Source organism: Strigops habroptila, chromosome 5 (genome assembly GCF_004027225.2).
Source record: "Strigops habroptila isolate Jane chromosome 5, bStrHab1.2.pri, whole genome shotgun sequence".
Taxonomy (NCBI): domain Eukaryota; kingdom Metazoa; phylum Chordata; class Aves; order Psittaciformes; family Psittacidae; genus Strigops; species Strigops habroptila.
This window is the reverse complement of record NC_044281.2, coordinates 13211974-13238070: the sequence shown is the minus strand read 5'-3', so window position 1 is coordinate 13238070 and position 26097 is coordinate 13211974. Positions and strand designations below refer to the sequence as shown.

Below are 26097 nucleotides of genomic sequence, written 5' to 3'. Positions count from 1 at the left end.
AACTACTGCAAACAGAAGACATACTGAAATATAGAACAGGAAGCAACTCTTAATCTCTACAAGCACATCCCGGTTTAGTTCAATGTAACTTCCCTGCTTTGTCTTCGTATCCTTTCAGCTCTTCTTTCTCTACGAAATAGGTCTTGCTTTGCCAGCTTAGCAAAAACCTTTCTCTCTAATGCCCCTGATTGGCACTTGCTCTGAGTTCCCTCTGCTTTTTATTCCTCCTGGCCAACAAGAGTGGGACAGGAGAGAAGTACTCACCCACTTAACAGCCAGGTAGGCCAAGGCCCCAGAAAAACAGGGGGGACAGCAGCGATTGTGTGACTTTTTTTGCCTGTCCATGCAGCCATCCTGCACCCACAGCCTAGGCCAGTTCTTCCACACAGCAGCACAACTTTGTGGAGCCTCCAGCCAACTCAGGGATCTCCCAAAGGCACTGCTTGTATGCAATACAGATGCAGCCTATGTGAGCTCCTTGCTGAGCAACAAGTACTGTAGGAAGAAAATACTGAAGCTGGAGTGAGATCAGTGAACAGATGTTATACAACGATTTCCAGTCCCAGCACCCCTGGAAAGGTTTGCATAGAGAGACATGAAACTGATCCCATCTAGAAGTAGTCTCAGTTTTCACAAATGTAATCTGCTGGTTCTACTTCAAAAAATGTCTCTAACAGCTGGCTATTGCTAGTTGTTGATGCTAGAAACTTGATCTTGTTTTCTCCTCAGAACAGAAGTTACAGCCAGACTTTCACTGTCTGCCTCGGCACTCTTCTACAGTGAGTGACTCTTCATCTTAAAGCTAATTCAATTAGCAAGTAGCAGAGGGAGAAAAGAAGCAAGATTTAATTGCTGCTGCATTCCTGAGAACTCTGGCTGGTGCTGTAGCCATTGCAGCATGGGAAAGGCAAAGAGATTTGGGGAGTTTTGAGTTAGGTACAAGTTTTGAGTTAGGTACGAGTTAGAGCAGCCTCAAGGCTCTTTTTCTCTAAGGTATGAGAAGGCATAAACGTGACCTGCAGGAATACTTTCTCCATAGCCTGAAACTCCTATACAAATACTGTCCTAAGAGCTAAAATACTCTTTGCTCCATGTACCCATCATTGCAGTCATGTTCAGAATTCATACAAGAACAAGATCAACCGTTTCGTAAATCCTGTATGAAGGAAAACTCAGCAAACTACAATAGTCTCTGTCTTTTCAATTTCAACTTCTATTGTTAGGACACAAATAAAAAGAAGCGAATAAAAAAAGGCTGGCAGCATTTACAGGGAATCCAGCTGAATAAAAGCGATGCCATTGGTGTTCATGGAGATGAACTGCTTAGGTGATAAAGGAACATGACCAACTTGGCCTGAGGATTCTTTACGGTGTCACCTACAATAGAGCAGGTAACAGCATCATTTGGTACTTACTGCATCCTTTAAGAGTAAATCCCAAGTAATCTAGCTTTATGCAACTGCATTATAAGATACCAAAAAGAAAAACTTCAGTCCCCTGCACCCAGGTGTATACTAGTATCTTCTATTCCACAAACTAGACTTAGCTACTAACCATACTAATGATCAGCACTTAATGTTGGGAAAACTGTAGTATTTAAGCCCAGATATCTATGAAGTCAACATGCTGTGATGCCTTCCCGTCTTCAGCCCTCCACAAGAGCCCCCTTGTATGGCTTCCCGAACAGCACCTATTCCAGCAGGAGAACATGTTTCTGGCTGTAATATTTCACTGAAATCACCCTGCTGGGACTTACGTTTGAGGGATTATTTTGTGCCATATTTAATATCCACCCATCTGTATGGTCCTTCCTATCTGATGCGTTGTACTTTCGCCACCACAGCTGTCACAGTGAAGATCAGACTAAAGGCTCCCAGTTACATTGATGCTGGCCTGACAGCACCCCCAAAGCCCCTCAGAAGGACACAGCTCCCTCCTTTCTGACGTGGAAAAAGGGAGAAAAATGACACTGAACACTTCTCACCCCTGAATTGGAAAAGGTCAAAGAAGCCTCACACTTCCATTCAGTGGTATGGCACTTGTTTATCTTGCATTAAACACTTCACGTTTAGAATAAACTAAGTTAGAAGAAGAACAGTTCAGCTGTATGTGCAGGAGATGGCTGTTAGAAGTCTGTGTTTACGCAAGTCACCAGAACCCCTGCCGGAGTGTGCGCCTGTGCATCGCTGCCCTCTCCCGGGCACACCTGCCCCTGCACAAACACGGAGCCCTGGTTCCCAAAACTCAGCAGAGCAGTTAATTTTGCTTTGCCTCAGGCTCTGAAGGAATATGATTGTCCACTTACTAACTATCGCCCTGACATTTTCAGTAACCTCACTGAGCACCACAGTGGCAGCTGAGCTACTTCTAAAGGAATAAGGATCTGTTGAAATATAATTAAACAGGATACAGGTAGTGCTCTCTAGGATTAGAAGTCCACACATCAAGAACCCGGAGTGATAAAATGGCTGTAATATAAATGAAATTTTCTCTGATTTTGCAAAGTTATTTTACCTAAGATGTTTAAGATAGCCCATTTCAAGTGTGACTGTGCTTTAGTCTCCAAAGACCTTCTGATGGCTAATCTGCTCTCAACTGCCCCATTACAATGACAGATCCCTAGTGCAGAAAAACACTGGGAGGGAGGTGGCAAAAGGGTCAGCCAACATGTTTCAGGATGTTACCTTGTGCTTTCAAGTCTCCTCCTGAGTGCTTTGGAAAATTCCCCTTGGAATCTTTCTTTGTGCATATCTATATATACACACACACACACAGAGTGCATCTGCATACATCTGTTTGCAGCTGCACTCTCTTCCCTCACCATCCAGTCCCCGGACACAGCAATACTGTAATGCTGCTTACATTCTTTCTACAGTTCCCGTAATAAGGCCCTTCCAGGGTACAAATCCTGCCAGCTTCCTTTCCCAATCTTCTGTTCTGGCTAATGCTCTCTGTGGAAACCTGGTGAGGTGCTCCCCAGCTCCAGCCAGTGAGAAACAGCCTTCTTTACAGCCTGTTGCTGGCTGTTCATCTTGTTGAGGTGCTTCTGGCATGCCTTAGGTCCACCAGGCTGCCACAGCCTTCATTGTCTCAGAGAAGATCTTTACAAGTCCAAGATGCATTTGCCTTTCACAGTCTCAAACCCACTGAGTAGTTGTTTGCTGAATATGTATCTCATGGGAATGCACACAAGACATCTGCTGTCAGCTCCTCCATACCCTGGCACAGTGGGCACTCATAGCTCAGCCCTGTGGCCTCCCTCCAGCTCTGTGTCTACTGCTGGCTGAGCCATTGCTGGGGAGAGGGCACAATAGAGAGAGGCTTGAGAAGCATGTCTCTTAGCTGTGTCCACCCAGCAGCATCTCCCAGCTGAAGTCTTGCTAGAGTGGGTGAGAAGGTACTGTGACAGGTCTGCGTTTGTGCCTGAAGGAACTGGCTGAGCACAGACACGCAGCACATCAGGACTTCTCAAGAACACTGTGGTGCTTTCGTGCCTATATACAAGACTGATGCCCAACTAAATTCACTATGGCAGGTATTGTCTGAAAGCTGTGCTCTCATGAGTGCTTCCAGTGTTACAGTCCTGCATGTATTAACAGGGATATGAGAGGGCTTATTTCCTTTGAGGAAGTTGCGAAGATAAATCCAGCCACGACAGAGAGGTGCTCAGATATAGAAGAAATTGCAGCTACAGCATTTCATTATCTGAGTGTCTCTGAAAGCCATGTGTAATTTCCTAAAGCAGACAAATTCAGCCCTTCCAGTTTTGCCAGTGATGGAAAAAGGTGCATTATAGTCATCAATGCTACTTTACTTCCCATCTGTGTTTCCTCAAGAATTGTCCAAGATACCGTGTTTCACTCTGACTGTTCAAGCCATGAGCTCCCTCTAGTATCTAAAAGGATTAATGCAGTCGGTACCTTTACCATCCTAAAAGAACAGAGAACAAATGTGAGGAAGTATCAGTAAGATGAGGGAATTCTGCCCCTTTTCTTCGTTTTGGGAAAAGAAAAGAGAAAAATCCTTGAAGTTAGTTGTGTGCACATACCTAAGCATTGGCACATTAAGAATTAGGAAGCCAACATGTCCACAGGACAAGAAAAGGCAGGATCTTATTTTACATCCTTATCCATGAGACACAGGTACAAATTGCAGAAGCCCACCCTGGCCATCAGCTTTCACAGGAAAACAGTATAAGCTGGCAAGATGATTATTCTGGCCATAAAGATTTCTATGGAGGGACACCACTGTGCTCACTGCAAAAAAGAGCACTGTCACCAAGGAGGTAAAAAGAAGATAACAGAAAATAATGAACTTAGGTAACAGGGGTGTAAAATTATCCTTTAGATTATTTCAGGCCACAGTATTCATGTTGGGTTTTTAGAGACTATTTCTCTAATCATTACTTCCATTTTATAGCATTTGGGAGCAAAACAGAGGATTCTTTTGGTTGTGCAAGAGCTCCTCTTACCCAAGAGTAACCTAAATGGTGCCCCTTGAGTGAATTATGCGTGTGAACCCCCTGCTATGGTTTAGATCTTACATCTAGAGTGTGTTATATGTCATCTTCTTTCCCAGACTGAGGGGAAAAAAGATGAGATGTAGCAAACATCTTTTTTTGGTGGCACTTGCGAGTGGTTTTAGAGGTGGGAGGTGACAAACACAAACGTGCTGAAGCCTGTGCATCTCTGCTTTACTGTCTGCAGTATAAAAGTACTGTTCCAAGGGCTCAGGCAGCCTCTCTCTGTGACAGAGCAATTCTCCCAAAACAAAGAGGGGGCAAAGAGTGCCAAACAGAATGAGGCAAAACTTCTGGCAGAGAGGCAAGGTCAAATGGACCTGCAGCTACGCATAGTCATTGGCCAAAATAATACACAGAAGCAACAACAACATTTACACTAGTACTCAGTAGTTGAGAGAGTTCCTTCTCCCCTGCTCAGAGGAAAGCCAAACAGAACTCTCTAGTCCAGGTAGGCATTGCAGTTGTTTGTGACACTTCCCAATGACTCCTCTGCACTAGTGTCTGTTCTGTCTGATATCAAAGCCCTGTCCTTGACATACATCACAAGTTCATCAGTGAAAGAGGATTCCTTCATGCTGCCAATATTCCAGAAAGATTAAGTACCTATTAAACTCACTACAAAGTTTCAGTTTTGAAGAGGATGTGCAAGAAGAGTCTGTCTCTATCAAACTGGTCCAATCTTGCTGGGAGGATCCCAGACTTCACTCCATGCTGCAAGTTGCAGAATAAGAATAAAATGACTATATGAAGGGAGAAGCAGAACCTGACATGCTTTATCTTCATGGACTCATGTTCAGAGAGTTTCAATGACCCACAAACATGGCAAATCTGTTGTGCATGTTCTTAGGAAAAGAACAGAAGGATGCTGAACAGGGAGAGTGAAAGAGGAGCAAGTGCCCTCTTGCCTCCCCTCCCTATGCCAGGGCACGGGGTAAAAACACAAAGGGTGAAGTGGTGAAGTGCAGGAAAACCAGCTGATGTGGAGAACCAGGTCAGGCCAGGCTGAGATAAGCACAGGTCTAGCAGCGCAGATGCTCCAGAAGTGGTGCTTAATAATGTTGGTATTGCTTAGTGTTCATCTACATTTACAACCTTGGCAATGCCTTTCCGTCATTCATTGTTACTTTTACTGATGTCTTACATACACCATCTCTTCTCTATGATTGCGTGGGCCACCCCATTGCAATCCCTCTCTCTCTCTCTCGATCTGTTTGCACAACAAAGCAATGTCTGGATACCAGCTGATGGAAGCTGAAAACATCCTTTTGATGTTGGCTGGAGAAAGAAGCAGAGTTACTAATGATTCACAAACCATTCAGACCCCTTCCTAGGATCTGACTTTACATTCACTGAAGTAAAAGACTGTCATTGACCACAGCCATTCCTGATTTTATTAACATTTCTTAAATTTGAATATTTAATTTTAAAAACCCTTCCAATTCTTCTATATTGCATGTCAGCTTGGATTCTATATTCTACTCAAAGGTAAAAACATCAAATTGCTGAGTATGTGACTAATTTAGAATGTAGATTTCAACGGCTGCCTGATCAATAAAGAAACAGCAGTTCAAGGTAACAGCCATGCTAAATGTTTAGAGTTCTTTCAACACACAAGCAAGATAGCTAATGCTTCAGGAAATATATATTTTTAAATGACCGTCTCTGTAAAACAGCTGCATATACTATAAACAGTTTCTAAGGTTCTTGTCTCATCAAGCTATCACATGAAAACAAGCTATTTGCTTTTGATAGGATGACTGAAAATGGCTTTGTGCCAACAGTTGTTTATAGCAAGTTATCATCAATGTCTGATAAAATTATACATAATTACATGTGTATGTGTGCACTGTGAGAGGCTGTACATACACAAATCACAGGTTTTTTGCAGCCTTCGGAAGTATAGCTACTTCCTAAATTTGCTGTGTCTCAAAGTGTAGCTCTGTAGCTACTTTTCCAAACAGCAGCACCTTCAGCCTCTCTTTTGCATGATCCTGCAGATGACAAAAATTTTTCAGCAGGGCACAGACCTTCTAAAGACCCTGTAATTATTATGAAGTCAGTTTTCTACCGACAGTCAAACCCAAACAAAAATCTAATAAAAGCCAGCAAAAATGATTTTGGGATTTTTTTGGGATTAGCATTCGCTGTGCTACTTCTCTAATCCTGTATGATACTGCTTGTCCCTGTGGAAGTAATAATGTCATAAATATGGATTATAACTTCAAGAGTTGAATTAGCAATAAGGACCCACCACCCAAACAAATCAAAAATTGCCTGCTTTCATCACACAAAATATTAAAACACCAAGTCAAGAGAATATAAATATAGAAAAAGAAAAATAAAAATAAGTTAAAATCCTCCAAAGAATGGTACTTTTCATCCTAGTGGTTTAAGTCAATGTTAACACTCCTTTCTGGCACAAATGAGTGGGACTGCTGGGCTATTTAGTCAAATAAACTGCCACTGAAAGTTGCCAGTACCAGATTATTTCCAGATGAAGTGCAAGGGATGATACCCCCCCAGATCCCCAGAGAGTATCCTGTTATTCTTTATCTCATTAGTTCATGGTTGTATTCTCTATGTAAAAGTTTACATCACTCCAACATTAAAACAGTAACATAACTATGGATACTCTAAATTATCATTTTAAATAACATCTGTCCTAAGTACTACTTTGTGGACATGTCCTTTGCAGATTAACAATGTATTTGGAAAGAAGGACTTCTTTTTCTCCACTTTAAATCAATGTTTTAATTTTTTAATTGGAAGTCCCTTTTTCAAAAAGAATGGAGTACACATACTGTTGTGTGTACCTTTATCATCCTTAGAATGAATGCAAAAAGAAAAACTTCCTCACATTTCCTATTAGAATGCTTTAAAGCAATTCAGGAAGTTGTCTTTAGAAGGGAAAAGAAGATATATCAGCTAATTCTAGCTTTTGTTCTCAGCATTAGTACTTCTGGGCACCAACCTAAAACTAGATTCTGTCATCACAGAGGTAAACAAATCTCTAGATCATTACCAGTTGGCTTGGATTTGAAGCAATAATCTGACCTATTTCTAGACATGTTAAGCATCTATTGAGAACTTAATAAATAGAATACTTTTGTGTTAAAGGACAAGCATTGTAGAATGAAAATGATCAAATTTACCTATTACAGCAGCAGCTAAATTCACAACAGATGAAAATGGGTGAGATCAGTTTGGTGCTTTTGCTGTTTTAAGTACCTGCACTACACATGCATATAACTTGTGAATAATTAAGTCCACAGTTTATTGCAGAAGCTCATGTCAATTTATACGTTCCAGATACTTAAAGTTCATCACTTCATTTTTCTTTCAAGGTACTAGGTAAGAGACTTCAGCGATTCTTTGTGTACATTTAAATAGATACTTCTCAGCATAAGTTTTTTCTCCTCGGGCAGCAGCATGTTAGAAGTGTGTTAATTGCTCAAGCACAAAATTGGATCAAATAAAATGGAAAACCCTAAAGCCTACATCAAGATATCTTGCACAATACAGCACATTCCATGCAACTTATACTATGCAATAAGTGACTTTTGCATTAATAGGAGGATAAAAATGTGGAATAATCAAGAAGCTACAGTGACTCCATCCATCTTCTTAGTGCACTCTATACATATACAGATTGTTTTCTATAATCTCTTGACAATGCAGACTGACTGAACAGAATCATTTACACTGAAGGGGGCCTCCACAGGTCAAGTGGCCCAAGCTCAGCTAAGGTCGTGGACAGATTCTCATCTAAGCACAGGAAAATTCCAGCCCTATATTCCTCGTGTATAAGACTTCTCTACAAGTAGTTTACACGGATACATAGCCCAAGAAAATGTCCTCTAAACATCTCTTTCAAGCTATCTCCTTTTCCACAGCATCACTTTTTATGGGATCATTAAGCTTCTTGAATATCACCTAAGTATCAGGTGATAAATAGACAGACATTTCTCTAGCATAAAGCTGTTGCAAGTGTAAGCAGGTCTCAAAATTTCTCAAGAGATGTAATGTAACGGATGAGCATGTCTTTATGATTTGATTACTTACCTTTAAGTTCAGTGCTACAAAAATAACCCTTGAGACTAACCAACACCTTGGCCAGAAATATCTGCTCCCTATTTCATGTTTCACCCAAAACTTTAAATTGGCTTACCCTGGCAATGTTCAGAACACAGTGCTATGGTTCCAATTATGATGTTTCAATAGCATCAATCTCCCACATACCTGGAAGCATAAATTTCACAATGACTACAGCATTTATTACAGCTGTAATCAATCAATGTACTTTAAATATCATAGCAATTACATCACACAACTTATCATCTGAACTGAAAAAGGGACAAGTTTTATCCAGTTTTACTCCTAGTTGTATTTGATGGACGTACAAATGTGAAAGTATCTTGGAATCTTAAAAAGCCTCTCAATATTTCATCTGAAAGGTGTATTCCTCAGCAGTAAGCACAGGTGAAAATGGTTGAGGACATAAGACACATTTCCTTATCCTAATGAAAACTAAATTACCACTGGGAAAAAACCACTATGTACATCCAAGTTCACAGCAGCCATCCTGGAGGGATGACAGGCATAAGAAAGTAGCACTAGTCAAGCAAATATTATTTCCCCTCTGTCACCCTTCTAATGCAAAATGGGGAACTACAAATTTGAACACAGATTTACTTTTCCAAATTCTACTTTAAAAAATGGAGTTCTATTTTTGACTGCAGTAGTACTTTTAAAGCTTGCTCATGTAACCCATTTAAACTGGGATGTGGAAAACAACACTAAAAATTAACTTTAACTCAGTAAGTCGCTTAACTAGAGACCTCATTCCGTGCTCGGGGTGAACAGGAACAAACTTGTGTGGGTGCTGCTGAGAGGGTTTTGGAGATTTGTGGTAAGTGTACTTAGGTCCACAATGCCAATTTAGTTCATGCTCCAGGATTTAAGAACATGTTCTTTGGGCTTTTCAAAAGCAGGACTTACTTTTGGTGCACATTTTCTTTGTGATACAGAAAACCACCAACAAACCAATTTTTTACTCCTCAAACATCTCAAGACAAGCACCCATGGGAAAAAATGTGCCCACTGTTGCTTCTGTTTGGGTTTAAACAAAACATTCATTGTGGACTCTCTTCTTTGTATCATCCTGCTGGCACATCAGCAGCAAGATATACATCACGAACACACAATATTTTAGGTATCTCATAACAAAGCAGGAAGCATCACTGTCTCACAGCATACTGTATTTGTGTATGATGCCAGCCAAACCTCACTGGAAACCTTGTTGATCTTTGTAACATTATGCCCCAAAGGTGATGTTTCTGTGAACGCAGAGGTGACTCCAGTGCCTCTTCAGAAATCCTGGCCATCAAAATAGAAGATGATTCCAGTTCCCCTACCTGAACCCATTTCTGCTGTAGTCAGGAGGAACCTTTACCTCATTTGAAAATAGTCACTTCATTGCTAATAACTGCTCTCAAAGAAATGGAATTCATCAATTCCAAAAGCAAAACACAGATAAAAGAGTGAATATAGAACTTAAGTTTCTCTCAGATATCTTCTGATAATTACCAATATTCAAACACTTTATGTTAGAAAATATATGAAATATGTATCTTGCCAAGAACTTGTGTATTATGCTCTATGGGTTAATCATTAACTTAACTTAATTCTGCATATGAGATTGGATAAAACAGACCCCACACAGGGTACACAAAGCAGCTGAACACTTAGTAAAAGTATGACACGGCTTGTAATTACTATTTTTGTTTGCAAGATCTGAATAAATGCCAGCATACCACCAAAAGTATTACCTTGTAGTTAATGTTTGAAAGATCTTACCTTACTAATGATAAATTATGCTGGCTGACTTTATGGTATCTTTTGTTACCAGCTCTCCACAGTGAAACTTTTCCATTTTGCAGTTATTAGCTAATCTCACTAGTGATCTCTTGGATCATTTTGCAAAGTAGTTCACAAGTCTGAAATAAAAGGAATGGAGACACTTTCTGTCATAGACTGAACTAGCTGAATAAAACCACAATGCACTATGAAAACACTGATCTTTTTGGATTTACAGCTTTGTTCCAGGGTAGTTTGCTTGCCTTTTAAAAAACAAAACAAAACAAAACCCAAATTCACTCTGCCTGATCCAACTTCACAAATTTATGGAATACTTCAGTGAAAAGGACTTTCTGGTAGCCAGGGAACATGGACAATCATGTATTCTTCCAGAGCAGCTGGTGGCTAAGCAAGTATGGCTGTCCCCGAGAGCTGCAAAATGGGGAGGGAATTCCTTTCCTTTTCATAGAACTTCAAGAGAAAAGCGAATTGTTATATGCATTCTTTTCTATTGCCTTGACATAGCCAGGAAAGCTGATTGTGTAATCAATTCCATAACGATAATCACAAGCGAGTGATGTCTTTGGAAGAAATTACTTGATGAAGTTATGACAATGCAATCCTTTCTGAAGTTCACCTAATCTACAATCAGACATCTTTATCCACCGCAAATAGCTTTGTGTCATCCATAGACAACCATGTTCCTTTTAACAGAGAGTCTTCCTTCCACAGCGAGATGTGGAGAGAGGGGAAGAAATTAAAAATTAATTTAGCTACTGCTATGAAGCTATCCATCAGTTTTGTATTCCAAATAGTGCCCCTATTAGAAATTATTCCAGTGTGCCATGTGTACCCTGTCTATATACCCTTGGTGGCCAGCGCCAGGTATTTCTGGTAGGTGGTCTAAGAACCCACATACAAAACTTACCTTCTAAAGGAAGTTCCCTTCTCACTCAGGAAAATAATCTCTGAAAAGCACAGGAATATGTCTGATTCCCAAACTCTACTTATTTATTTTCCCAGGATTAACAGTACTTGCTCCAAAGATGCAACTCCTCCCCCAAACTTTGCCTCCTTCTGAAGCACAGCTAGATACAATGTCGTGAAGATACTGCATCCTTAACATCTCTAAGGAACTACCAAAGCAGATAGTACTTGATTCAATGTGAGGAAAATTAATTTATTGCCAATTAAAATAGATAAAATTAGTGAAAACCAAATATAAATTAAACCAGCACCTTCCCCTCATGCTACCCTCTTCCCCAAGCTCAACTTCACACCTTCAACCCCCAACTGCTCTACTTTCCCCAACCTGAAGCAGCACAGGGCAAGAGGGGGTTGCAATCAGTCTGTAACAGCTCCTTTCTATCGCTCCATCCTCCTCACACTTTTCCCGTTCCCCACAGGTCTGCTCCACAGGCTGCAGTCCTTCAGCATGAACCTGCTCCTGCACGGCTCCTCTCCATGAACTGCAGTTTCTTCAGGAAATCTCCATCTGCTCCAGCATGGGGTCCTGTGTGGGCTGCAGGGAAACACCTGCTCCAGCACCTGAAGCAATTCCTCCCTCTCGTTCTTCTCAGACCTTGGTGCTCAGAGGACTGTTTTTCTCACTTTCTTCCTCACTCTTCTCTGCCATGCAGCATTTTGTCTTTTCTTTAACATGCTTTCACAGAGGTGCCACCCGCTTCATGTATGAACTCAGATGCGTCTTGCAGCGCGACCATTGCAGAGCTGACTGGAACCAGCTGTGTCCTGCACAGGGCCATCCACAACCAATAGAGAAGCATTACCTAATAGCTGGAGATGAAGAACTTGCTGACCCTGTCTCCAGTGTTTCCCTTCAAGTCATACCCAAAGAGTCATTTGTGGGGTGCACGATGGGCCAGATCCACAGGCTGATCTGGATTCAAAACAATATAAGGGGGTGAAGGACAGTTACTCATACTGATAATTTGCTGGTACACAGAGCTCAAGACACTGCTCCCATCACCGCAGCTCTGTAGTTGTGCTGGCCAACTGTTGGGACACAGATACAGGAGCAGAACCTGTGGCAGGTGCTTTCTGCAAGAACTTGTGGAGCAAAGGGGACAGGGAAGCTCACCCCAGTATCTCCCCCTCCCAAGAAAAGGGTAACAATAACAGCATCTTATATTTCAGTCATACAAGGAATCAACCTCCAGTATCCTCTCCAGCTGAGAGGATATTTATCCCCAAACATGGGAAACAGGATGATAAAGCAGTTTTTTTAAGGAGAAATTTTTTTTTCTGTGCTACTCTGCATGGAAAAGGCAATAGGAAAAAGGCAGAAAAGCAGTAGATGAGAACATGTTCAAACAATTCCCCCACTCCCAAAAAAAAAGAACAAATGGGGAGGCCAGGGAGAGGTAATTTTATGGCTTGTATTATGTTGAAGGTTAGACACACACTAGAACCTGACATAAAAAACCTATGCACCCATCGAATTACTGTGAAGACATTGACTTAAAACTGGCAAAGCCCTCTTTCCACAGATCATCTGTTCTCAATAGAAGTAAGAAGGTCACGAAGGTTCCCACTTTCTCCATATCCTTTCATGTACAAAACTCCTCAGATGTGATAACAGCTTTGTCAACAGCCAAGAACATGGAGATGTTACACCAGTTTGCATTCAGAAGATAACTAGTGCACTGAAGATAAAAGCAAATATATGCAATTACCACTCTAGCTTTTATTAGAAGTGAGCTCAGAGCACAAATAGCATCAAAATCAACAGTAAAAATGTATATATTAAAAAAAATGTTTACCATTTAAAGTGAACCACTTCAGACAGAAAAAACCTGCAATCTTGAGCTGTAACTTTGAGAGCTTTCTATCTCCTGCAAGCAGCTTTTTACAAACTTCACTTCCTCTTCTGTTCTTGGCTCTGGTTTCTTCCCAGTTATCTGAAGCACCCTCACAGGTAAGTGATCCTGAGAAAACATTCAACACACGGTGAACTAAGAGCTAAAAGTAGAAGCCAAGGAGGAAACACCTGCACACTTCAGAAAACTCAAGAGTGTCATCTGTAAGAAACATAAATAATTAGTTTCCATTTCTCTCTCCCATTTAATTTTAACCTTAAGAGAAATATCTGTAAGAAAAAGTTAAATTTATGTCTAAAAGAACAGTGACCTGACAAAGCACAACTGAACTTTCAGCACAGTCCTTTAGGAATTAAACACTGCACACTTAGATCTACAATAGAAGATAATCCTTAGGCCAAACTTGTGGCTAATTTGCAAAAACAGTATAACAGTAGAAGTTGAAGGGGAAGGGGGAAGAAACTGAGATTTGTTTTCCTCCCACTGCTGACCAGTGTTTCTCTCAAGATGTTTAAGAAAAGATATCACGTGGAGAGTACTACATGAAGAGCAAGAATGCCTACTTTTGCTATTATATTCTTTAGTTTCTTATTCCTTCTAGCAGCTCCCATTCCTAAATTACAGCATGCTCAAGGGTGACTGTTCCAGGTGCTCCCAACTCAGACTATGTACATTGTCCATCAAGTTTTCATATAGGGGGACCTCTTAAATTCCCTTAAGATGGAAAGCAGAATTCCATGAGCCATCCATTTATCTCCTGAGGAGATAAATATGAGCAGCTGTGCATCAGGTAAAAAACACAAATGCAGCTCCTCTTGGCAGCTGGAAGAAATGGGAGGCTTTTCTTCTGCTCAACAAGTAGTGCATGGGCATAGCCTCAGAATTTGTCCCCAGCTCAGAGCTCAGATTAAGACAAAATTCACCGCTGAAGGCCCTGTCAGTTCTTGAGATTTGACCATTTATGACAACACTGGTTTCACTAAACCAATGCAAATTCCAAGCACAAAGAAAAGTTGTCACATCTAGACTTGAGGAGACACATTTATAAACAAACTATGGTTTGCAGATATTGTTATTGACACATTGCCAAGTAACCAGGTCAGATCACACAAATGAAAAGTGAAAAAGAAAAGTGCCCTTGTGATGGAAGAGGTGTTAAGGATTCTGGTGTCATCCCTGTTTCCTACCCCACCTCCTCCCCTGCGCCAGTTTGGTTCTAGAATTGCTGTTCTTTTTTTGTGGAAGACCCTCAACACAGTGATTTGCAGCATAGATGGAAGATCACCTATTCAGGAAGAAAAGTGCTAAACCTTTCAGACTCTGAATGCGGTGGTTTTGAAGGACAGTTTGGAATGCTTCCTGTTCTGGATAAAAAGAAAAAAAAATAATTGGAAAAGGCTTTGGTTGTTTTAGGTTATTGGTGTACACTTCTAACCTTGTGATATTTCCTCATAAGGAATTTCTGCAGAAACACATCATCATCCACTTTTAAGTTAAAGCTTACTCTGCAGAAAGCATGTATCTGGAAGGACTTCAGACAAAAACTCTCATTACTTTTAGAAAACATACACAGGCAACATGAAGACTAGGAGGGCTACAATTTCAGTACGACATGCAAAGATGGTAATGCATGGATAGGCATATTTTGGTACATACTCATAAAACACTGAGATCTGTCCAAACACTAGGCATCTTGTCAAGCAGGTCAATAAGCCTAATACTTCTGAAAAGATTTACTTTTATGCTTTATTGAAAAATGCTCTTCCTCCCACCAAATAATGTGGGCTTTATAGAAGTCATGTCATCAAACTTTAATCTCCTCCATTCCATTCCTGCAGGTCCTCCCATAAGATCTTACATACCTTCTTCATGATCTCCATGTCCCTTGCAGGCTTGTACAACTTCTTGAGTGGGCAAGCAGAAAGAACAGCTATGTCAGAACACAAAGACAAACCATCATTGTTTCTCAAAGGGTGCATTCAGGGCTAGCATAGAGAAAGTTAGTTTGGAATGAGGACACCGGGACTGAACTCCCTCTCCCACCAATCTGTCAACACACACCTCTCTCTTTCTGGCTCTCCTACTGTCATTTGACTGCCATACCTAATTACATTTTAAATAGTGTCTAGAGAGAAAGACTATTCTACAAAGAGCAGGAGCAAGTCTCTTCCCTGAGCCACTGAACTATCAACATTTAACCAAATGGCAAAGCTAAAGTTTTAACAGCATTTTAGTGGTAGTTGATGCTATATTGACACTGCCCTGCTGTAGAAGTCCAAGTACATCAGAAAAATGACCAAATGGCAGATCCCATAGCATGTAAGTTTTTGCCCTCTAGCTCCTTCGTACTGAGGACCCGGAAATCAATTCTTACAAAAATCAGTACACTACGAACAGATTTTCATTCTCCTATAAGCCTTATCAATCTCTATTAGAAAAAAAAGATCAGGAAGAGGGAGAAATTTAATTTGCTTGGAACAGCATGCTCTTGTTTAAGCAGGCAGACTCATTAACAGAAGCCAAATACATGCCAAATGACCAACTGAGCTGTGCTGCAGAGAGCTAAGGATGGTTGCAATAAACACATGAATTCCAATTATCCATATTAAAAGATCTGATTACACGTGCCCTAAAATAGCTGCATCATTTAACCACAGTTAAGTGTAATTAAAACTATTAAAGAACTACATGTAAACAACTATATTCATGTCTCCGTTTTCTTTTTTCCTTGTTTTTTTCTCCAGATACATACAATCCCATATGCATATATAACTTAAAAACTATTAAGCATCCAAAGGTAACTTTTTCAATGAAGACGTTATCATACACATGCCTTTTGCAATGTTTCTTTTATCTAGCAGAGGCTAATAGACTACTGATGAGAATTACTCCCACAGCATCCAATGCTCCTGTTCTTCCACGCACGGAAGACTCCTTAGGACAAGAACACTCAGTATTTGTCCTCAGAAAGCGTTCCATGCTTTTAAAATCCCTTCTGTACTAGAACAGCATGGCGTCCTGGTGACAAACACCCACTAATACTTTCTATGATACAGCAAGTACTGTTTATGATGACTCCTTTGAAGACTCTCCAGAAAACACATCAAATCCCTTCAGAAAACAAACATGTCATTTGTCATGCGTTAGAAATGGACTGAGACACTAAGGTATAACAGCTTACATTGTAAAAGAAACCTCAAATACACATGCACTCCTGTCATGTGATGAGATTATTGCCTTCCCCTGTTTCTCCCCCCAGATCATACCTTAGTTGTTGCTTGTTGGAGAGAGCTGCTGGATAGCTTCTGACCTGAAAAAGAACCAAAATCAACACAGCCTGTTCTACACAATGTTTGTTTCATCATTAATGAAGTGCACTGTTGCTGGGAGAAGATAATCATTACTGATGGAAAAGGCTCTGAAGGTCATTCCTATGAAAGCTTTGTTCAGAAGGGAAGGGCAGTTCAAGGATAATTTTCTCACCAGAGATCCACAAAGAGTAGTGACTTTTCACAGCACCATCCTCAGCTGTATCACACTTTCTATCCCTAATAGAACAGATTATTCCTGCCTAATCTTCTAAGAACATATCTGTTTGAACAGGATTAAGGCAGCAAATTGTGAGTTTGCCAACATACAGACAAGTCAACAGCCAGCTACTATCCACAGCCAGAATCAGGAACTCAAATGTGAAAGGAAAGAGGCCAGTTGATTTCTTTACAAAGTCCTAACAGCTGTCAGAAACTACAATTTTCTCCTTGTTTTCTCAATTTTTTTCAGTTGTTGTGAAGGTAACAAGTGTCTTGTGAAATGTGGCTGCCTGATATTCACCCAGGTAAGGATGACAAGCCCCAAAGCAAGGAAAATACTTAATGCAATTCAAAGGAATGTATGCACTTAGGATCCTGGGGAGACAGGAAGAAAAACTGACAGGAGCAAATGTCACCACTATTTACTTGTGCAGTGAACTCACCAGCAGCTCCAACAGTGTAACAGTGAAACATTGAGAATCAGAGGGCCTGAGGGTACAGGACTTGGGTGGAAGCCCTACTAAGTGTGAAGGAAGAGAGACCTGGGTGGTCCATGCTTGAGGTAGGCAGAGCTGCAGCCAGAGGGATGAGAGAAACAAGTTAATTTAGTTGGGAAGAAAGGGTGTATTTTCCATGGTTAACATGTAAAGGAAAAGAGTCTAGGCTCCTGGTGAAGCTCCAAGAGGCATTTTTAATTCACATTAGAAGATAAAAACGGGCATCTCAGACTACAGGAAGTCATTTACCTGCCTCTGGCACTCACCAAAACTCAAACAGCTTTGTTGGTTTTGGAGGCAGGAGAGGCTACTCTTTTCCTCTATTCCTTTAAATTCCTACCATGAACTCACTCTATCCACTGCTGGCATAGATTGAGGAGCTGCACTGAGCCTTTGCAATGTGCTCATAATCCCCCTCCAGGGCTCCAGAACCCCCAAAGCACAGCCCACTCCAGCCCTTCCCAACAGGACCCTTGCTTTTCACACACCTTCAGGAGCTTCTTCCGTCTGGTCTCCCTGGAGCTGTCCTACTTGTTCTCCTTCATTCCCAGAAACCACTGCCCTGAAGTAGCTCTTGCATTTCTCCCCATGGGCCCCCATAACCACAACATAGACCATTACTTTAAAAGAAAAAGTAGTTTACATTTGAACAGGAATATTACATATTAGGTTACTATATAAATATATATATACACACACATACATATACAGTTATTTGCCTCTCTAAAATCTGTACAAATTGCAACTATCTTTATAGCACAAAAAGGACTCATTAACACTACTGGTTTCCATCCAAGAGGCTGCCAGCCTTGAACAAGAGCTATGGACATGTGCCTTTTTATGTCTTCCGTACATTCTAGCAAGAAGTTATTTTTGTATGCACGTACATAAGCACAGCCCTTCTTGTAAAGCCAACTGAGCACTGTTATGGGTAACCGATAATGAGGATAAACTGGAGAAGAATTTGTTCATTTACAGTACTCAGGAGCTCAGGATTTCTAGGTTTGCAAAAGAAATGCTTGAACATAACAAGAAAATAAAGTAAACATCAGAAAAACAGCTACAATTCCAACACAGAGTAATAACCAACTACTTTCCACCAAGCTACACAGCTTTCTCTGAAAAATCAACCTTGAGTATTCTATTCAAACAAATTTAACTGCATTGAAAGTATTATTGTTTACTTGTGGGTTTTTTCATATACATAAGAAGATTCTTTTCTGTAAAATTTAGGTGGACATTAGTGAACACAGGTGTTAAGCTTAATTAGAGACTGGATATGGGTGATGAGTTTGTGTTCCTTCATCAGCAACATGCACAAAGCAAATGTAAACAGATTTAAAGAGGAAAGGTTACACTAAATTAAAAACCAACACAATAATAAACTGGAATATGTATTTGGAAGACAACTGAAATTCTGTGAAAATGAAGGAAACTGAAAACAAAACTTGAGTATTGGCTGAAGAAGCATTTCAAATTTTCTCAATGATTGGAATAGCAACTCTCATGTCCAGCTTTTAAAAACAACTAATTTTTTTCTGCTGCTTTAAATTTCTCCCAACTTTGTTCTCTTGTTTTCAGGGTACTGTGCAAATCAGCGTAGATTATAAAATTCATTTCACATTTCACAGCCCGCAATTCCAGATGTTCTAAAAGAGTATTTCCTCCAGCTGTGAGCACTAAACCAAAAATAAAAGTACCATCAGGAATATTGTTCAGCACAGGATGAGACTGTAGGCCATCCTGTGCTGGGATGAACAATGACTGTTAAAGAACAGACCTGTTAATGAGGGAACTAAAATGTAATGAAAATGAAACTTCTCTTTCCTTAAGCTTTTATTGCAACCACAAATCTACTGTCTGCTTTGAAGAGAACTAAACCAAAATAACCTCTTGCTGGTAATCTTTAGATGTAATTTGTTCTTTTGGGAATAAGCATTTCCAAAAATTAGTAATATTAAGAAAGAGGAATATACTTTGGAATGCATTAGTTTAAACTCTAAGAAAAAACAAAAACTCCATCACTTTATTCAGTGATGGAGTCACTGAATAAAGCAGGGCAGGAGGAGGTACTCATTCTGGTACATAGTTACTAAGTTGGGAAACAAAAGGTCACAGCTGCCTGTGTGCTCCAGAACTATGACTGCAGCAGAGAACATCCATTTTGGACATATTTTCACAATTAAAAACAACTACAGAAACAACAAAAGGGTGAACCTTGTAGGATTTTACCTACCCAGAAATGAGTAAGGCATACCACAAAGCGAGTCAGTGTAGAAACAAAATATGAAAGACTCCAAAGAACTGGAGATTCTCTATGCACCTGCATGATAAAATACTGACTCTTATTTAATAAGAGGATGATCCTGTTGGAAAATTCTAATTTAAGCTAACCAATAAATATTAGCTTTAAATGAACAGCATTAACAACGTTAGTTAACCTCACAGAAGTTAATATATGTCAAGGTAAGACTAAGATACAGCACTTACCTAACAGATGCTGCATTAGGAACCCAAGTTCAATGGGAGACTTTTGAAAGCTTTAGCTTTCAATACTCAAAACACAATTAATTTGCAATGGCCACTATTTAGATGATGCTTGATGTATGTTAACAAATTTCACGATTTAGAAATTTAAATCTTTATGTTCACATAATCCTTCTAACATTTTATCTCTACATGAATGGACCAATCTATTTCAGATTTCTCTTTTTTTGGTTTTGGTTTTTTTTTGTGATTTGGTTTGTTTTTTTAAGTCTGAAAAAGAGAAAGTCCTCAGGCTGCATTCTTATACAGCATGCAGAAAAGAAATAATCTAATTTTATGATCAAAATCTCAACCACTTAGTAGGAACTAGTAACAGAACTGCTGATATTGCTCTATACAAACCACTTTGAACATTGCTCTGAGAATTCAACATCTGAAGTAAACAATGTCATTGTTTAATTCAATATCTACATTGGCATCAGTTTCATTTCATTCTTTAAATGGATTCCAAGTTATTTGTAGATTTTTTTTTTTCCCCTCAAAGAAACATGTCTGTCACATTACACAATTCAACGGTTGTCACTTATGGCTTTGGCTTAAGTATTGCTAAAAGATATTTCTTTATCATATTCGTTTTTATAAAGATCCCTGGTAATTATTTCAAGTAATATGGACCACTTCAGTCTTAGGAGCTGCCACAGTTGAAAAAGATGAGTTTGTTTTCTGCACACTATAGTGACAGCACGCTTGCATATATTGCTTGAATTCATATTACTTGCTTTGTTTTCTCGGGCCTTTCTTTGTTAGAAATGTACCCATAAGCCCTACATCATGAATGGCAGCAGGTTAAATCATATTTATCTGAGCTAATAGCCTTAAGCGCATAAAGCAAAAGGTAGCTAAGCTGAAACAGCAGTATCATTTTCCATGAGGCAAGACTCCTGTATTTAGTTATGACCAACTGCTAATACAGTACCACTGCAAATACCATATACTGCAATGAAATTCATTATAAAGCCAGAACATAAGTTCAAAGATGTCAAAGTTGAAAACATTCACCATTACAATTCGCACACTTTTCTCCATCATATCACGTTACGTTCACCTGGCAATCTCACCTTTCTCCTCTCCTTGATCTTCACATCATTAACATTATGATCAGGTCAAAGTTGCATTTCCTTAAGCATCCATGTCCTTCATCACTTTGACATTTAGCATCTTGGACCTTCATTTTGTCACAAACCACTGCTGTATAGACACACTGTGCTGTTGGATTCTGTGGTCTTGGAGCTGGCAGAATCTATGGTCTCTGTAGTGCCATAACAGTCGAAAGTCTCAAGGAGAAAAGCAAACCCAGCATTGTGATCCATATTCTAAAGCTAAGGAATTAAATTGTGGAAGACCTTCAGAAATGTTGACCGAAATGGGCCATTTGGATAACATCCAATTACTCAAAGCTTGAAACAGAAAAGAGAGGTGCTGTTCCATAGGGCAACTGAATGACCTGGCATTGGCAGTGTGCCACATCAGTCATAAATCAAAACTACCATAAAAATATGCCTAGTCTGAATGTCACAATACAATTTAACAAGAATGGCATTACTTTGAGAGCACCTTCCATTTGGAGTTCTTCACTTTGAAAAATCCTTCCAGGCTTCACAGATTTAAACAGGTGAGGAACTATGGCAGCCTCTGATTTTATCTGGCTCCACAGACAATACTTTTTCTCTTGGCTCTTGTTTAACTTGGCTCACACAGATAACTCCCTCTGCATTTTCTTCAGCTTAAAAACAAAACAAGAAATAATCAAACATTGAAGTTCAAGCTCCACTGACAAGCTTCAACTACTTTTCTTTTAAAAGGAAAGTATTTCAGGAACTCAAGCTAATAGGTAAGGCGTTTGTGAAGTTAACTGCTGTTTAGTTTGACCTACTGTGCTACAAGACATGGCAAGTTGACGTGAATTTACTGCAGTAAGAGCCCCCTTGAGTAACAATATTTAAATCATTTTACAAGAAAAACTTAAAAAATATGTTTGGAGATATAAAATTATGCTCACACAAAATGTCTTTCCTCTTTCCCATGGAAAGATAAAGCTACCCTCTTACTTGGTTCTGTTTGGTTGGTTTTTTTGTTTCCAGGGGCAAGGCGGAATGGAGCTACTACTGTTGAAAAAACTAACTCAAAAGCATGTTGATTTATAGAATGACTTACACTTGAGGCATGACTGGCCACTTCAATGACTGCACATAAGTTTTCTGCAGCAAATAGCTTATTCTTAAGTTAGCATTTGGACAAGGGAAAATCTAGAACACACAGGATAATTTTAACCAAGCCCTCATGTGCATTAATTCAAGTGTAGGGGTATGTGTTCATTTTATAGGCAACTCCTCCACAACATAATTTAGGAATGGCACCAGTATTCTCACAATTTCCAAATTTAGGCTGGTGATGACTGAGACCTTGAGTAGAAAAAAAAAAAAAGGAAATCCCAAAGGAACAGTCAGTTTAGTCCTTGCAGTTATATAATCTTATATTTGACTACATTTCCTTCGTGTAAACCAGTATTTCTTAAAATGCACTTACAACACTCATCACTGACAAAAATTGAGAGGCATCAACATCCAGATTGAACAAACAGGTTAAACAACTGAATGGAAAAGGTGCATTTGATAACCTCTCTGAACTTGTTTTACCCTGAACAAAACCAGAATTTTTCAGGAGAGCAGTCAAATTCAATTATAAAAAGGAAAAAAACCCCACCCCAAACAGTAACACATTTGAGTACACAGCAGGCAGAAAATCCCTTAAATTTAACTTTGACAATACTACCACAGTAAAAATCCCAATATTACTTTAACACGTATGAATTTCAGTATATTTCTTCAAATATCCTTCATTTCCTTTTCATTTCTTCATGTAGTCTTATATTTCCATTACAGAATTTAGTACAAATTAAGTTTTGCTGACCTGCAAAAGTCATCAGGGCATATGGAGATAATTACCACTATGGCATTAGGAAGGTGCAGGCTATGATCTAGCACATCTTTACCCAGATGTTCCTGCAAAACTACTCAAGAGTCATCTTTTTAGAACTGATAGATGACAAGAAAAGATAAAATGAAATAACAAAGCATTGCACAGCTAACATTTAGACTCTCTGGACAGTCAAAAAGATATGTTGCAATGACCTATATATGCTCCATATCTAATAGGTTTTCTTCACCAACAATCAGAAATCATTCTTTGAGAATGCAAGATTCCATTCTCAACCAGGTTCCATGGCTGAGAATCCAAAGACTGTATCTATATTTGTTAACAATGATTTTAAGGAGCCTTCTATTTTGACATAAAGTTATTTATGATATTTATTGTGTATTTTTTTAAAGAGTATTTTCAAACAGAAGCTTGAAATTCCAATAAATTAAATACAACTCCAACTGATCACTTCTAAAGCATATTGATGGCTACAGGATCCTAGTAAAAGTTTAGTAAAAAAAAAAATTCAGAAATCCTCTGAGACGGTGCAAAGAAAGAAGTCATCAAAACCCCCACATTTCTTTTCAAAGTGTTCTAACTAGATTCAATATTGGTTATTTTCTACTCTTATTTTTCCTTTAAAAGATATTTTGAAGATCATTTTAACTAAATGAATATTAGAATTTCTGGCAAAAATATTATGTTCATCGAATAAGTGGGTATTTGGTCAAAGAAAGCGATAAGCAGTTTAACTAAGAAGTCATCTTTTTACAGCAAAATCTAGGTTTTGGCTTGGTTTTGTTACTCCCCCTCCCAAACCCCTTCATGTTTTCACAGTAGAAACTAATTAGAATCAGCTGAAAGAAGTCTATGTTGGAGTTCCCCATTATCAACACATTTCTTTCCTTTCCTCAAGACACACAGAAGAAAATCTACTGTATTGTCTGTATTTACATATTATGGGCAAGACTGCAACTTACTAAGTGCTCGATGGCTGTCCACAATCCGCACTGGAATAGTCTGTAAATCTCCCAAGAGAATCTGATGGACTCCTCCTTCTAGGCTTCTGGAGTCATCTACCCCTCCAACTGCTACCAGCTGGCCCATGGTGACCAGACTCTGATCAGGGCCAGGTGGAGTCCCAAAAGCAGAGGTAGCAGTGCTATGCTGTGTTAGGCCAGCACCTGTTTGCAGACTGTGTCCCTGACTAAGTACTAGAGGATGGCTGGTTACTGCGCTCCCTGTGGAATCTAGGAGACTTGCAGGGCTGGGAGGGGAATGGTTATTTACAGCTATCAGGGCTGTTGATCCATTTGTGGACGTAAAAGTTGACTGCAGCTGTAATCCCTGTGAAAGAGAAGGCAGAAAAACTAGCATACCAGTATTCAGAGCAGGAGGAGTTTGCATTTAATGACATCTATTTTGCAATGCTGGAACTGGATAGTACATTCATCTCTTTTCAACAGTCAATCCCAGCAACCCTAGGCTAAAGTTGTATTAGAAAACAATTAGGACAATGATATCCAGCAGCCTCTTAGAAGACTACTTATGGCCATAAAGCTCTAATTTTGGATTGATATTCAGTTTCAAATCATTTCCCAATACTGCCCATCTTCACAAGAGGTGGGCACTAAAAGCATGCTGTTAAAAAACCCCAGCACCTCACTGCAAGCTGTATATCTAGGGAAGAGAACACACATTTCACTGAGGTCCAGGGAGCATGAAGGTAGCTTTTCAAAGAACAAAGCCACCTTTGAAAGGGGATGAGCTTTAGAAGAAGCTCTGTTAGCATGACATTCTTATCCCCAGTCTTCAGCCTTTCAACCTGGAAGTTTACAGATCTGAGCTGGGAGCAGTTATAAGATTTCAACATATTTTAAGAGGCTGGAGGAGGATTTTAAAGGAATAAATAAGACTGACTTATCTCCTCTCAGTTTTGCAGCATTTTCGTTATGAAATGACTGGACCATGTAGAAAATAAACAGGTGCTTGGCTAGAGGCAGAAGCCCAGTACCTTCATCATCTTCATTTTGCCTTCAGAAGAGACCCTAACTTCAAAGTGCCAAAAGATGATAATGGGGTCCCCTGCACCACAGTTATATGCTAAATGTGACATGCAAGAGAGGTCAGAGTTGACAGCTATTTCAAAATCCACATTACATAGCCAGTGTTTGGGATCATTAGCTTGAGACGGAAACTTGCTGTTCTTAGCTCACCTTCACAGCACAGAACATTTCATGTTCTGTAAACAACTTGACTATACCTGAAGTTGTGCAAATATCTTGGGCTGAAGTGAAGAGAGTGAAGACAATAGCTGAGCTGTTTCTGGTAGCAAGGACTCCCCACTCTGGATGGATTCTGCTTTGGTGACAAGCGACTCCCCTGCTGAGCTCCCTACAGGGCAACAGAGAAGATGCAGACAGTTATGACATATTACTTCTTCCTGTTTCAAAGTCTCCTCTGCAAACTGAACAAACTCCTTCAATCTCAATATAGACATACAAAAGAAATATACATACATAAATGCTGTTTTCTTTGCAGAAGAACTTGGATGCTAAATTAAAAAAAGCTGTGTATGAGAAAAAGACAATACTGTAGGAAGATTGTATGTGCCTGTTGACAGTAAAAAAGAAGAACTGACAGATCCATTTTGAAGAGTGAAGTAATTGCACCCTACACTGTGCTTTGAATTTCTAGTTATAACATAAAAGCTGACAGTTTACTATCAAAGCAACAATCAAACAACTTGACAACACACACACCTCAGTAAGGGCTCAATAATAGGCATAAAAAAAAAAAAAAAGGGTTGTCTCTGAAAATAAAGATCTATACAGGAAATCCTGTAAGTCTCACCACTCCCCTCCAAACATCTTTGTGGAATTAAGGTAATTTCTATGCAAGATGACACCAAAAGTCCATTTATCTGTAAGTCTTTCAGGCTACAGATTACATCATATCCTCAAAATTCTTTAATGCAAGAAGGAGAGACTTCGTTTCTTGAAGACTTGTAAAAACTGAAATTCACTTGTAGCAATTTCAACAAGAAAACTTCCTATGGAATCAATTCCATTTCCTGTTTCATCTATCTAGAACATTTTGGTTCAGATTTATCCAGACACAAGTAGACATTGCTTAGCCTCTTATTTCAGTTTTACTGCTGTAACTGTAAAAGAAGAGCTTGCCCTGAGCATGTAGATTAGGCTGGTGAATGGAAAAAAAGGAGAATGGCCAACTGCAAAAAGCTTTCTAACAGGAAATCATACAGAAGTCTCCAGCAATCTAAATGAATGGAGATAGATTTTTCAACATATATACTGATTTGAAAACTCTAACTCCTTAACATAACTGACTATAAGATATACTCTGTAAGTCTCCTTGAATACAAC

The 26097-nt window shown here is 39.5% G+C and overlaps 2 protein-coding genes across 10 annotated transcripts in view; both read right to left on the bottom strand.

The window, feature by feature from the left end:
* The window catches only part of PLEKHM3 (pleckstrin homology domain containing M3), a 136744-nt gene extending 125619 nt beyond the window's left edge, over nt 1-11125 (bottom strand). For 2 of the 3 annotated variants that reach the window (XR_004389923.1, XM_030488993.1), the window contains exon 1: nt 10379-10592. The gene's annotated coding sequence lies outside the window, so the exon portion shown is untranslated. Of the gene's footprint in view, nt 1-10378; nt 10593-10975 lie in introns of those variants that run through there. The other variant, XM_030488994.1, reaches the window with a different exon arrangement.
* Nucleotides 11126-11537: 412 nt separating this feature from the next.
* CARF (calcium responsive transcription factor) overlaps nt 11538-26097 on the bottom strand; it is a 39911-nt gene continuing 25351 nt past the window's right edge. For all 7 annotated transcript variants that reach the window (XM_030487420.1, XM_030487418.1, XM_030487415.1 and 4 more), the window contains 5 exons: nt 24975-25105; nt 23692-24058; nt 16485-21515; nt 13162-15148; nt 11538-13044 (listed from right to left, as the gene is read on the bottom strand). In XM_030487420.1, coding sequence (XP_030343280.1) covers nt 21397-21515; nt 23692-24058; nt 24975-25105 — 617 coding nt within the window. In that variant the 3' untranslated portion in view covers nt 11538-13044; nt 13162-15148; nt 16485-21396. The remainder of the gene's footprint in view (nt 13045-13161; nt 15149-16484; nt 21516-23691; nt 24059-24974; nt 25106-26097) is intronic.